General features: G+C 47.9%; 1 protein-coding gene and 1 long non-coding RNA gene across 2 annotated transcripts in view; one reads left to right on the top strand and one right to left on the bottom strand.

The window, feature by feature from the left end:
• MAN1A1 (mannosidase alpha class 1A member 1) overlaps positions 1-7,496 on the bottom strand; it is a 141,572-nt gene extending 134,076 nt beyond the window's left edge. The window contains exon 1 of the mRNA XM_066994361.1: positions 6,631-7,496. Within this exon, the coding sequence (XP_066850462.1) occupies positions 6,631-7,233 (603 nt within the window). The 5' untranslated portion in view covers positions 7,234-7,496. The remainder of the gene's footprint in view (positions 1-6,630) is intronic.
• Positions 7,497-7,667: 171 nt separating this feature from the next.
• The window catches only part of LOC136790458 (uncharacterized), a 28,322-nt gene continuing 21,778 nt past the window's right edge, over positions 7,668-14,211 (top strand). The window contains exon 1 of the long non-coding RNA XR_010830398.1: positions 7,668-9,791. This is a non-coding gene — a long non-coding RNA (uncharacterized lncRNA). The remainder of the gene's footprint in view (positions 9,792-14,211) is intronic.

The following is a 14,211-nucleotide window of genomic DNA, read 5'->3' as shown; positions in this document are numbered from 1 at the left end:
TCTGGAATTCAGGTTCTGCCTTTGCATAAAACATGCACATGGTTTTCAGTTAAAAATTAATCATGTGGTTGATTTTTTTTGAAAGCCAGATGTTTTCCACTGCATGTTTAAAGCCTTTTCATTCTCCCAGAATTCTAAGAATCCAGGATCCATTCTAAGGATACACAGGACAACCAGTGAGCTTTGTTAAATTTACCTGCTGAGAACATAAACCGAGGCTGAACATAGGAAAGCAAAATATTCCTCTTGGTTAGCTCACATAAAGCATGTATGGGTAAAACATGAACTGCCCATGGAAACACACCCTACCCTGGTCAAATGTGCACACTGTCATGCACCAGAACACCCCTCTGTCTCATAACTGATAAAAAAGCAGCCAAAAACAACTCACGTGAAACGACATCCCCTAAAAAGACCTTAAGGGCTCCCAGCAGAAAGGATGTTAATTTGGCAAAGGCATACCTTATTTCGCATCTTGTGAACAAAAAAAATGCCACTCTCCTCTACAGCCTCCACCTTGCTCCCCACCTCTTCCCACTTTCAAACTCATTGCCTTAGGAGGGGTCCACGGCTTCCCTCCACCACGCTCAGACTGCTGCTAAGCCTCTTCAGCTCCCTATACCCTCCAGCAGCAAACCCAACAAAAGCGTGGGTAGATTTCTGCCTGGCTGGCAGGTCAAACTGGCTCTGCACAGGGTGTGAAGAAATTGCTGAAGAGTCACTGAATCATGCCCGCAGTGATTCAGATGAAGCTTCTCTTTGTCTACAGCGAGTCCTGAGGAGGGACCCAAAGATGATGATCAAGGGGCTGGAGCACCTGGCTTATGAAGAGGGGCTGAGGGAGCTGGGGTTGTTCAGCCTGGAGAAGAGAAGTCTCTGGGGAGACCTTATAGCAGCCTTCTAGTACCTAAAGGGGGCCTACAGAAAAGCTGGGGAAAGACTCTTTGTCGGGGAGTGTAGTGATAGGACAAGGAATAATGGCTTTAAACTAAGAGAGAGGAGATTTAGATTAGATATAAGGAAAAAAGTCTTTACTGTGATGGTGGTGAAGCACTGGCCCTGGCTGCCCAGAGAAGCTGTGGATGCCCCATCCCTGGAGGTGTTCAAGGCCAGGCTGGATGGGGCTTTGGGCAACCTGGTCTGGTGGGAGGTGTCCCTGCCCACGGCAGGGGGGTTGGAACTGAATGGTCTTTAAGGTCCCTTCCAACCCAAGCCATTCTGTGATCTTGTAGTGTCATTACATCTTCAAATAAGCTGCTTAGCTTACCATTCAGTGATATGTTTTATGCCCTAAAATAATCCCTGCCCCTTCACAAGAGCATAGATCTCCCAGCAAACCCAGGGAGAATACCCTTAACTTCGGGAGTAAGGCACCTACACACCATATTGGACTCCCTGTATTTAGGCAGTTAACTCACCTCCTTAGTGTCTTTTATAAAACCATTACAAACAAACAAAAAGCAATATTTGTTAGGAAGGAAGGCACTGTAAAACTTGGAAGAAGAACTAGCAGATATAAAAATACTGAAATATTAAAGGTAAATAAATAAAGCTCTGAAAAAAAAAAAAAACAACCACAAGATTCATTTTAAACTCCTCTGAGAAACTGAATGACAGCTGCAAGATGTCAGCATTAAGGTCAAAATTTAAGAAAGCTTCTTTAGAAATACATTGCATCATCGGCATATTGCCAGAAATCACCACCGTGCTTACTCATTACATGCCAAGGCCCCTTGCTTGTACCGCATCTTGTTCTTAAGGAACTGTACCATCAGGAAATGTGGCTTTTTGTGTTCGAAACCCAAACCGTTCCATACTCGAACTGCACCAGTTTACTTCTTCCCCATCCACACCTTAGGAAGGCCCCCACAACCTTCTTTTCCTAGTACTAGCACCGGGAATTTCAGCCTGCAGGAGCTGGAGAGTTCAGGAATTACTGCTCTTGTATTTCTTTTCCTTTTTTCTGTTCTGAGAAAAGAGGTTGAGAGGCAACACCCTACTGAAGTGCAGCACTTCCGCCTGCTACAGGAGGTTGAACCTCTGCTCTGCAAATGTCATGTTACAGATTCACATTTAACGGAGAAGCCAGTCTCTTAAGACAACTGAAAGGAGAAGTTTTGTACCTCCTTCATCCACCTAGCACCGTTTCCTTACCACAGCCCAAGCTACCGCTGAGTGGAGCCTTCCCTGAAAGCCTTCAACTCAGCAACTTGGCATAAAACATATCCAACTTTTTTGCTCTGTCACTCTCCTGCCAGCTTAGTGAGCTGAAGCTGTTTTCAGAGGGCTCCAGAGGAGTCAATGCAAAGGAGAGAGGGGGAGAAGGCAGGCAAGAACAAGCAGCGAGAAGAGATTTCCCCTCTTCTTTTCACAGCCAGAAGTATTAATGAACTCAGCTTGCCTCACAGAAGTCAATAAAAAGCAAAAATCTCTCAAGACATTCACCAGCCCCCCAGAGCAGCAGCAGAACAGCAGCCAGCAAGAAAGCTGCAAGGGTGCAGGAGGGAGCGCGGGGCTGAGCACCCCTCATCAGCACCAAGATACCCCCTGGCATTTCACCACCAGTCCTCCTTGTTACCGGAGAGTTACAATTATACCCAAGCGCTGCTATGTCAAGTGCATATTAGATCTCTGATTAGCATTTTATTTCCATGCTCACAAGTATCATTTCCTCCAGATATTTCTGAACTTCCTTGCAACGCTGCTGAGACTTCTTGCCTAATATGATGAAGCTACCACAAAATTAATGTTTAGGACTTCGGAAGCTCCAGAATTCACACTGGCAACACAACTTTAAAGGAGTTCTTTCTATAAAGACAGCGTGAAGTAATCTCCAGCTGCCGAGTCTGTTTTACTGCCTTGTGACACCATCTAGCACAAAGGACTGATGCTCAGGAATGACCATAGGCCCAGTGAATAAAATTCTCCTTTTCAGCACTTCTACTCGATGACTGCAACAGCTGAGAGCTGTGCAAGCATTGGGAAGCATTGTGCAAGCATACTGTGAGGAACAGACAGCACGGCCATGGATTACGGACATCAGGCTCCAGTTTTCCAAGAAGGCTTTTACCCCGAAGACATGTCTGAACAGCACCATACAATAATGTGTGCAGGCTCCAAGCTAGCTATCTTGTGCAGGAACAGCACAGCTGCATTAGTATGGTGCTCTACCAACAGCACTAGCTTGCTGCTCAGCAGGATTAATTAGCCTGGGCAGAGCACTGCACTAATATGATTATATCGCTTCTAGTACCTGAGCAAGCTCATTCATTGCTTTCTATTCCTTTTCTCTGAAATAAAAGAGTTCAGTTTGTTATTATCCTAACACCTAAATAATTCAATTGTCTTTTTTCTTTTGAAAAGCGAGGAATAAGACTTAAAAAAGATTCAACATCAGATTTCCCCAATTGAAACAGTGCATCTCCTGCCGTCATTGCCTGTCCCCACTATTTGTCCTCTGCTAAACACTGCTTTTGTTCACATCAAGCTGCCACCTTTCCCCAACTGCTGTTGTACCTGCAAGTCTTCCCTGATGTTATTCTCCCTGTTATTTCTGATGTCCAGGCACAACCAACCGGACAATAGCAGAGATAGCAAAAATTTCTGCTTGTTTGAGTGGAAGTCATCACCGCCTTCCGCTCCCCTTTCCTTACAGACGGGGAACAGGTATCACAGGAAGGACTTGCTCAAAGGAGGGGCCACCTCTCAAATCAGAAGTGGAGAAGCAAGAACAAACCACAACCTCCTCGTTTGCAGTCCAGGGCTCCTATCGTGACACCAAAAGAGAAACCAGAGTGAGGCGTAACGTGTACCCAGACCCTGCTCTGAGTCATGGAGACACCAGAGAGAGCATCAGTGAAACTGCGTGAAGAACCCAAGTGCCAACAAAACGCAACTTCGCTGATAGGCTCAAAAGCAGCCGGGCCTCCATGCTCAAGCCTTCCCGAGACACGCAGTCTGACTAAGATGCGCAGCGCAGGCAACATCAGGTCAGCCAGTAAAAAACGCAGCAGTCACAAGCGACTGACAGCGGTTTTACAACAGGAAGTATTGGGCAAACTCCACTGCAGGCAGTACCGCCAGACCCTCTTTCAGTGTTTGCCTGCAATTCATCATCAGAAGGGGAACACGAGGGGCATCACAGCACGCAGCGGGGTCTCGGGCCTGTGGCCCAGGCCCCGTGCCATAGGGGCAGGCCTGCAGACAGGCAGGCCTCGCAGGTGCGACCCCGTGGGGTGGCTGCCACACACAGGCACCGAGAACAGCAGGGCTGTTCTCTCAGAGCAGAAGGCAACAACCAAATGAGATCTCTACTTCTGGTTTTTTTTTTGTTGTTTTTTTTTTTCTTTAACGAGACCTTTACTCACTCAATAGGCTTGTAGAAACTTCTGTGTTTTTCTAGCTCTATGTCATACCATGTTTGTTTCAATACTAATAAAGTTCAGGAATCTTTATATTCCTACTTTCTTTAAGTTTCACTTTGTGTTTTTTAAATGTGCCATAGAAAAAATGGTCAAAGTTTCTATTACAAAACTTCATTAAGAAATGCTACACACTCACGGCTCTTTCAGCTCTCTCCGCCCTCACCTTTACACCGCCCTGTTGACAATGCAGAGCTCTTTGAGGACAGAAACGAAGGGAAGCACAGCCTCACTTGTTCATTTCCTATAAAGCAGCCTGCTTCCTTCTGCCAGAAGCATCCTCATAACTAGTTTCAAGTTTTGAGTCCTAACCCTACGACATACGTCATGCCATGGCAGGCGTAAATTCCAGGCTCGAAAGGGTGTGAAGGCAGAAAGATTTGTCCGGTTTACACCTCCAGCATGCAACAACCAGGCACAAGGAGAGGAGCTTTAACGGGTAGGTTCCACCCTTTCTGTGCACCTACAGCGTAGCAGTAGGTAGCGCACCCTTCTGAAAGTTACAATTTAAAACAATTGCTAAGAAGGCTGCAGATCAGAATTCCAGCTTAACAGTAAAGCATGTACACAAAAAGGTGAACAAGGGCTTTCAAAGGCAGGGAAAAGAGCAACCTTTAGTGCAACATATGAAACAAGTTAACAGAAAATAGGAAACACTGTTTTAAGGACAGAAAAAAAAAAGAAGTATTCCTCAAAGAAAGAAAAATCAGACAGGTCAAGGTACTGTAGAAATGCAAGAGCAATTGAGTAAACAACATGATAAGTTCAGGATCTCTAGGATCTCAGGATCACACACTGGGTCGGGAGGAAAGAAAACTCCCAGAAACAGCACATAATGTTGAGGAATGATACTGAGATAAAAAGGAAAAATAAAGATCTGGAAACTAAATGCAGTCTCTCTGTCATCATTTCCTATGCTTACAATTGCCAAACATCTGGTCTGGGGGGTTACTGTGCTGTCGGTGGTTCCCGGGTAGAAGCGGGGGAGAACGAAGAGCAATGGGATGGAAAGGGAGGAAGAAAAGGAAGAGGTCCTGGGGCACATATGTATGCGTGCACACTTACATCTAACATGCACAAGCGTGCAAATGTATGCACACATACACACTTGCGTACATATAGAATAAAAAAAACACTGGGCTAATTGGCACGGTGTTAGACCAGCAAAATCAGAAGTATACTCAAGTTTTATCTTCCTCCTCCTGCTTATTTACTTGTTGCACTCCTCTGTACTACAGACTGTCATACATCAGGTCTAGAGCCTCATTATGCTACTCCCAAATACTCGTCCATGGCAATTCAAGATAACCAGAAACACAGTTTGTTGGTATTTCTAATTGCTCTGTATGCCTCAGGGAGGCTGCGAGACTGCAAGCAGTGAGAACACAGTCTCTGCACACTTCAAGACGTGGTCTGTACTGTGCACTCGTGAGAGCTTCCCTCCTCTAAACACCTTTGCGTCGGCATCTACTGCTTATGACTGGTGCACAGTTTGCTAAAACAGTTAAACTGATGCTAGGACTTCAGAGCACGGCACACAATTTGAGATTTGTGAGAGCTTATTATTTGGCGCTCCGCGTGATGCCAATGCCGATTTTTCAGCCCGCTCTGTGCAAACATGCAATAAAAATAAATCAGCCTAAACAGGGCTAACGATGTTTCACAGAAACACTCCGTGGTTGGAGTCTCGTTCCCATCCTCACGGAAGGGGAAAACACTCGCTACTTATTAATTTATAAACTAATCCCCGCAGGCAGCACGAATTGTCAACTCGATAAATACGGGCTGCCGGCAACGACAGGAAGTTGAACGGCACGAAGAATTATTAAAGAAAGAAAGAAAGGAGCCTCGTCGTGCCGGGGGGACCCCAGCGAGCCCTGCTCACGGCAGGCACGGCCGGGAGAGCCCCCCCTGCCCCGGGAGGCACGGGCAAAGCCCGGCGAGCTCCGGGGAGCCGCGCGAAGGCGTCGCGGGGCCGGGAGCTGCCAGCTCCTGCCTGGGGGCCCCGGCGGCTGCGAGAAGGAGGAGGAGGAGAAGAGGAGGAGGAGGAGGAGGAGGAGGATGCGGAGCCGGCACGGAGCGCCGGCCGGGGCATCCCGCAGCGGGGCGAGGCGGGGGCGCTCCCCGGGCTCCCCCCCGCCGCCGGCGACCTGTTGCCGGGCTCGGGGCTGCCCCGGGCCGGTCCCCGGGAGCGGCGGCCGCCACCCACCTCTTTGATCTTGGCCCTCCGCTGGCGCACGGCGGGGTCGGCGGGCTCCTGCCCCGCGGCGCCCACGGGCGGGCGGAAAGGGCGCTGGGGCAGCCCGGAGGCGGCCGGCTCCTTCCTGCCGCGGGCGTCCTGCGCGACTTTCTCCTTGTCCCGGCGGATGTCCCCGCGGATCTCCTCGGGCAGCTTCTGCAGCGTCTCCTTGGCCTCCCGCAGAGCCCGCTCGTGGTCGGCGCGGATCCGCGCCAGGCTGCCCCTGCCCGCCGCCGCCGGCCCCGCCGCCGGGCCCCCCCCGGGCTGCGGCGGGGCTCGGGGCTGCCCGCCGGGCGGCGGCGGCGGCGGCTGCAGGGCGGCCGAGTGGAAGAAGACGCCGCTGAGCAGCTTGGAGGAGTCGGGCAGGAAGAAGATGGCCCCGAAGCAGAGGGTGATGAAGGCGCTGAACACCAGCAGCAGCACGAACTTCTCCGTCAGCCGGAACGCGCCGGGGCCCGCCGCCTTCCGGACCCCGCCGCCCGCTCCGCCGCCGCCGCCGCCTCCCGCGGGGCCGCCCAGCGCCCCCGGCCCCGCCGCGCTACCGAACAGCGGCAGCAGGCTGGCGGCGGGCATGGCCCCCGCGCCGCCTCAGCGCGCCCCGCTCCGCTCCGCTCTGCCCTGCCCTGCCCTGCCCAGCCCCGCTCCGCCGGCGGAAAGTTTCCCCGGGCGGCCGCGGCGCCAACTCCCCGCCCCTCTCCCTCTCTCTCCCTCCCTGTCTCTCCCTCCCCGGGCCCGCCGGCTGAGCGCTCGGCGTCTGCGGGGCGGGCGCCGTCCGTCAGCCCCGGCCCATGCTGCCGGGACGGCGCCGCCGCGGGTGCCGCTCCCCGCTCCGCCCGCGCCCGACTGCCGGGCGGCGGGGGGGCGGGGCCAGGCGGGGCGGGGCCGCCGGCCGGCCAATGGCGGCGGGGGCGGGGCGAGGAGGGGCGGGGCGGGGCGGCAGGGGGCGGGGCTCCGCAGCCACCGCCCCGAGGCTGCCGGTGGGGCGCGGGGACGCGCGGGGAAGGCGGGGGGGGGGGAGCGGGGGCGCGCGCGCGGCCCCGTGCCCTGCCTGGGGACGCGCCGGCGGGGGGGCAGCGTTTGGCAGAGCGGAGGTTTTTGGGCACTGCCCGGGCAGGGCGGCCCCGAAGGTGCTGCGGTGCTGCCTCCGGACAGGCAGGGCGCGGGGTCGGAGGTGCGCTGCTCCCTCGGCGAGGAAAAAAGGAAAATGGGACCCGACGGCGGGGGGGAGGCCGAGCTTTAGCCAAGGGCAGGGAGAAGGCACTGCGTGAACTGCGAAGGCACGGCGCTGGAAACGGGCCGGGCGCGGGCCTCGCTCCGCTCCCAGCTGCATACAGGGGAGTTTCACCGCTGGCTTAACGGGAATAAAGGCAGGCTGCGTCCCAAAACCCCGTTCCTCAGAAGTTAGAGTCTGAGATAGATTAATTGGAAACAGGCTTAGAAGAGCCAGCTACACGCAGACGTTGGACCGAGTCCTGCAGAACTCCCTCCAGCCTAGGAGCAAACGCTTCTGTGAAACTTCAGCATTACATCCGAAACCGAAGGATCAGCGGCCCACGATTTGCATCCACCAAAATCACCCCCTTTAATTTTCGCTCTGATTTTCCTCTAAATCCTATTTTTTTCTCCCCGGGTTGCGTTTCCCCACAGCTAGATGTGAAACTCCTGCTTAAACCGAACGATGAGCGCTGCGATCTTGACGTGCCTTTCCCAGAAATGTGTAACGCTGCCTGGAGAGCTGTGCCAAGATCAAACTGCTTCGGATTGAAGAATTCAGCCTGCTTGGAGAAGGAGATAAGAATCTGCGCCTTTTTTTTGTTGTTGTGTTGTTTCAAAGGAACATTTAAGGTGGCAAACACGGAGTTTACTGAAAGGCAGTTGGCTAATGAAAAAGCTTCCTAAATGGTGAAATACCACTCAGCTCCAGCAAGCATATTCTGTTTCAATTGCTGCGTACGTGGGCGTACAATATTTTTCACAGATTGCCCGCAAAACTCATCACTACTTATATGATAATATTTGGGGGCTGAATTTGTTGCTGGCTGGAATAAGTGCCTCTCTTCAGCCCTCTGAAGTAATTCCTTAGGCTGCCATGTTGCCGCAGCACTCCGTGAGCCGATACAAGAGTTGAAAATCCCATCACCCAGGCTCTGCTCCTGTGTCTCAGCTGCCTAAAGGGAAGCCCTCTGAACTCACCAGCCTGCTGCGTTTTTGGTGCCTGAGGTAAGTGCCAGGGGTTAAATGTAAATGCATGCCGGGAGGTTCATCACCACCCTCATCATTCTCTTTGGGACATCCTGCTGTTTTCCTGAGCACGTGGGAAGCAACAAGTATTTTCAATGCGAAGGCAGAACCTGTTAACTTCTCCAGCCTCTGCGATGAGATGATCTTTCCAAGGACAACAATAACCTCCTCCTCAGGACAGAAGCCAAAATTTTCTATGCAGAGCTTTCCTGTTGTGAACACCTGATGTTACAAACACTCAATAGCAGAGTCATGTGGGAGCCATTCAGTGGGACCGGTCATGCATGGAAAGCTCCTGGCACACAGAGCTGTTCACAAGATGAGGGCAATGGAGGCTGCAAGAAAAAAAAATAATGCCTCAACCCAACATTGCTGTACAAGTCCCTTGTTTTAGGTCAATAATTTACTTTAGGCCCAAGACAGAGTCATATAAGATATTGCAAAGAACATGAACATACAGGGAGTATTTGAGGAGAAAAAAACCACTCAAATATGAGTAGAAGAATCGAGACTTGTACATGCTCAGTTTTGACTGTCTGTATCTGACCGGAAATGCAGCTGTAAAGTTAAGCACCATTGATAGGTCACCACATTAAATAGTGTCAAATAATCTGAGTGAAGCATGAAGAAATGAAGCCTAGTATTTGCAATAATCTCCTGAGGATGGCAGTGGAAAGCCTGCCCACTTGCACCAGGACTTGCAGTGGAGGAGCTTCTTGCAACATAGCTGTCAGCACATCCACCTAGAGGGAACACTGAGCTGAGCTGGCTGACACTTCTCCCCCCCTCCATTTAATTTTTTTCTCCTAAATGAGCTGCATTACTTCCTGGATGACATCAGCTAAATGGGAAAAAAAACAAGTCTTCAGGCAGTTGTTTTGCTATGCTGAGTAAGGTTGGGTCCTATCCAGTGGTTATGCCAACAAAACACTGGTCTGCAGAGTAAAATGCGTCTGATCTGGGTTCAGCTGCAGGATTAGGAATCATTTCCCAGCTATCGTGCACAAATCAGGCGTTCATAGAAAGGTAGAACTGATACATGAGAGGCAGTGAGAGAGAGGTTTGCGTAATCAAGGGACAAGGCACTTTTCTATAATAAATGTTCTGAATGGGCAAATTTGCTGTGTATTGACTGAAAGACATGGAAAAAATGTGTCAACTGTTTCTTTTCATATATATATATACATATTAACCAGCTGCACCTATTTTGTCCTAGTTCTAGCCTTAGATCTTGCCTCGTGATAGAGAATTAGCCTGCATGTTCTAACAGATATGTGGGAGAGATAAGGGGAGCATTAACAGCTGGCCCATCTTGCGTCACATTCAGCTGAGACTGATTCAGCTCTTTACATAGCGAGTTTGTACCAGTGCTGCTGCCTTGCAAGGGCCTCGTAGTACGATGCTCTGGTGCTGACCACTTTTAAACATTACTTGACAGCTTCCTTTTGAAATACAATACTTTCGTCCAGATCTTCAGAGACAGATTTAACAGGCTTGCCTTTGGGAATGCAATTCATAAACCCAAGTTAGATGTTCTTTCTAGAGTAAGTAGCATGACGAAGACATTGAGTTCCCAGGGCTCACAAGCAGGCTTCGTAACACCCAGAGTGCTGCTTGGAAAGAGGCTTTGGCCATTTGAAGACCGCATGAGTATGAAATACTCTCTGTCTCTCCGATTTTGGCACTTGGCTGCAGTTCTGAGTTCAGTATGTGAGGAAAGTGTGACTCACAGCTGCAAAACCTTTGCTTGGTCTTCAGTGCTTTGAGTCTAAGGGACTGTCTGATGCTTTAGTTTAAGAGCTCAGAAGAAGGAAATATTGACCATTTATTTAGGAGCCCTGTGGTTAGAGCATTTGCTCAGGAAGTTGTAGAGCTGTGTTCAACACACTTTTGTAGTCTCAGGTGATTCAAATTCACCTCTTTTGTCTTGCCGTAGTGTGTCCTAGAGAAGGTACACTTTCCCTACCCTTCCTTTTGAAGTTGTACTGCAGCTTAGAGAGGAGTGCAGGACTCTGACGGCAAAGAGGAGAGGAGTTTTCCTTAAGGAGTATTGCTCAACAGTCCTGAAGCGAGAGCGCTGGACTCCCAGAGAAGCCTACAGCCAGAGTACTGGCACTAATCTGGGAGGTGGAGGTGCCATTTTTTTCTCTTCACGATGAGCTTAGTGTTGAAGACTGGTCTCCTATCTGAGGATGCAAAGTAGAAGAGAGAAAGTGAGATTGTGTGACAGCCTTTCTCAAACATTTGCTCTAAACACATGAGATGAATGTGGCTAATACCCACGCTTTATCCCAGCTTTGGCTAATACACAAACTTTTTTTTTTTTTTTTTAATATAAATTCTGTAGAAATGTATCAGGAGTATGAAGCTCTAAGCTTGCAGAATTTATTGCTCCACTCCTTCAACCCTTTTCTGCCATGGCTGATGAATGGTTTGCTAGGTCTCTTTCCTACCAGTATCTTTGGAATTACCCTTTATAACTCCTTCCATCTCCACCTGAGGGAGGGGATCATTCATTTCTCAAAATGAAGGCTCTGTAATGCACACAGCTGGCAGTGCTTATTTGGAGGGTTCACTGAAAGTGTCCAGCTAACTCCCAGCTAAGGGCAGAAAGCTTCTGCCCTTTCTCTCTTCCCCATGATTTCGGATGGCACAGAAGATGACCTGCAAGAAATGCTGCCAGAAGAAAGTATTTGACTCTTGTTCTGTAAAAAGATGAAATATTAAAAGCATTTTCTTCAACATCACAGGAATTCTGAGTCTAGAATTTGATCTCTGACCCCTTGCGGGATTGTGTCCAGTACTGGCACGAAGCTCTCATACTCAACCTTAGATGGCATCTTTGAGACTATCACACTTAAGTTACTCCTTGCTTTTCATCATTTTTTTTAATTGCTTCTGTTAAAGACTCTCTGCAGTCCCTCAGAACAAGCAAATGAGGCCATGGAATTACATGTACAAGGGAGAGGCAGGAAAATAAAAGAAAGGGAAAGTGCTACAACATTTTACCATTGTTGACATCCTTTAATCAAATTTTAGCTATGAAGCTAAGAATCAGAAGATAGCTTTTATGGTATTTCACCGTTCAGATAGGTATCTCATAATTATTCTCGTAGCAATTAAGGCTGAAGATGTTTTGAGAGGTCCCATGAAATTCCATCTGTATCTTAGATTTTTGAGGCGTTATTAAAAGTTGTGACAGGCCCCTCTGTCCTCTTCTCTTGCCCCTCAGAACCAAAGAGGCTCCTATTATGTAAGGCTGATATGCTCTTTTACTTCCATTCTCGCGTTTCTGTACCCAGAATCCCCAGCAAAGGTAAAGGCCACTAGGTATGGCATATTTAAGGGACAAAGCTCAATGGATTGTAAGCGACTGAAAACTATTTACTACTGTACTTTCCTTTAGTCTTAATTACCTCTAATAGCACCAAAGCATCTTATGCCAGCATTATGACTGTAACAATTATGTTCCCCCAGCAGCACTTTCTTGGCTATCATCAAGTTTGTATATTACATTTAAAGGTATGAAATTAGAGTTTATTCTGACAAGATGAAATCACAACAGGGAATGAGGCAAAATTTCCTTTCCAAGGTGGCATCATTTTCCCCAACCAGAGGAGAGAAGTGTCAGCAGAGAACAAGACATGACCAGTGGAGATGGATTTTGCAGTCATTCAACAGCTGTGTTTAGCAACCAAATGACGGGAATATCTAGACATCTTGGTTTCAAACTAGAGCTTCCTGTTTGAATATATAAGCCCAAAGGAAAGTGATTGGAGTGTAGGTTACTAACCTGATGACTCTGTCAAGGAAGTACACTGTAACATGATTGAAAGTATTACCAAGAGATCTTGAAAACAAAAGACACTGCAGATTTATTTACAGTTATTTGTATTTTATTTATTTAATTATTTATTATTTATATTTATTTATATTAGGAATGCTTGGTTAGTATAAGATTTTAAGTCCATGGGCAATGGTTCCTTGGTTGTTTCATTAAAAAAAAAAAAAAAAAAAAAAAAAAACAAAGCTGAAAATGTTCCCCAGCTCTTCTTATCATCCCAACCACGCTTGGTGCCACGTGGAATTGCCCTCATGTAATAGCTGAAGTGGTGTCCTCGTGCTTCTTTCTTCCCAGTGGCTGTTTCCCTAACTGGATGAGTTAATTCTGCTCAACAGCACATTTTAATAGTACAAGTACAGATATGGCTTACTGACTATACCCTGATTGAGACATTGCTGCAGATTTATTTTTGAATCTATTTTAAAAGCCACTCTCTCTTCTGGAGGTCTTAACAGCTTTGGAGTTACAAGGAGCAGAGCTTATGTATTTAGTTATTTCCTTAATTAGTCTTTCTTATTGAAAATACTTCACTATTTACTGGTTCTGTCCTCTGGGGAAAAAAAAAAGTGATGCATCTTTTTTTTTTCAGTGGATCTCTTGAGGCCCACTACATGTTTCTTCTTCACAGACTTCTGTAAAAATTGTTGTGGCCAGTTCCATCAGTCCTCAGTATATTCTCTTACCCCAAACCCATTTGGTGACTGGGAATTTCTTTTATTTATTTATTTATTTTCTTATCTGTGCCATTCATGATCTGACTCACCTCGGTACATAACAATAAGGAGTCAGATGTGTCCCACTACTACCTGACTGGCTGTGTGGATTTTTTTTTTCTTATCAGATCACTCAGAGTAGTGACTCTTAGCTGCAGAATGCCAGCTGGCTAGTGCATACATGGTGCACACGTCTGCTCAGATCTTCCACAGTTGTGAATTATTTGTCTTCTTTAAATGAAATCCAGGATTTTCAGTCTCAGTTCAAATCTGATATTTTATCCTACTGAAACTCCCTTGTTTGATTTACTGCTTGGGCTACATGATGCAGAAAAAATCACAGCTAATCTGACCTTTGCTCTTGCTGTTTGGCTAAACCAGGATCTTATTGAAAACCTAGACAAGAAAAATGGCGTTACCATTTTTTATATTTTTTTTTCTATATGATGGTGGGCCTTATTTTTCTCAGCTAAAAAAAAAAAAAGCTGACCTATTTCACAGTAAGACATAATGTATGGATTGTGCTTTAAAATCCTTAAATGAAATGCTGTTTTGGGGTGCAAAATTTTTCTTTGTTTTCCTTAGAAATTAAATTCTCTTAGTTTCCAGTGCTCTGTTACTAGACCAAGGACTTGTAGTACACCACTGACAATCTGTCCTAGACCAGTTCTGGTTCATTTCATTTATTTGGCTGTCTTCCTGAAACACAGGTCTCCTTTCTCCTCTGTATATGTCCAGTTGTCCCTGAGCTTT

Source organism: Anser cygnoides, chromosome 3, assembly GCF_040182565.1.
Source record: "Anser cygnoides isolate HZ-2024a breed goose chromosome 3, Taihu_goose_T2T_genome, whole genome shotgun sequence".
NCBI classification, from domain to species: domain Eukaryota; kingdom Metazoa; phylum Chordata; class Aves; order Anseriformes; family Anatidae; genus Anser; species Anser cygnoides.
This window is presented reverse-complemented; position numbering and strand designations above follow the sequence as displayed.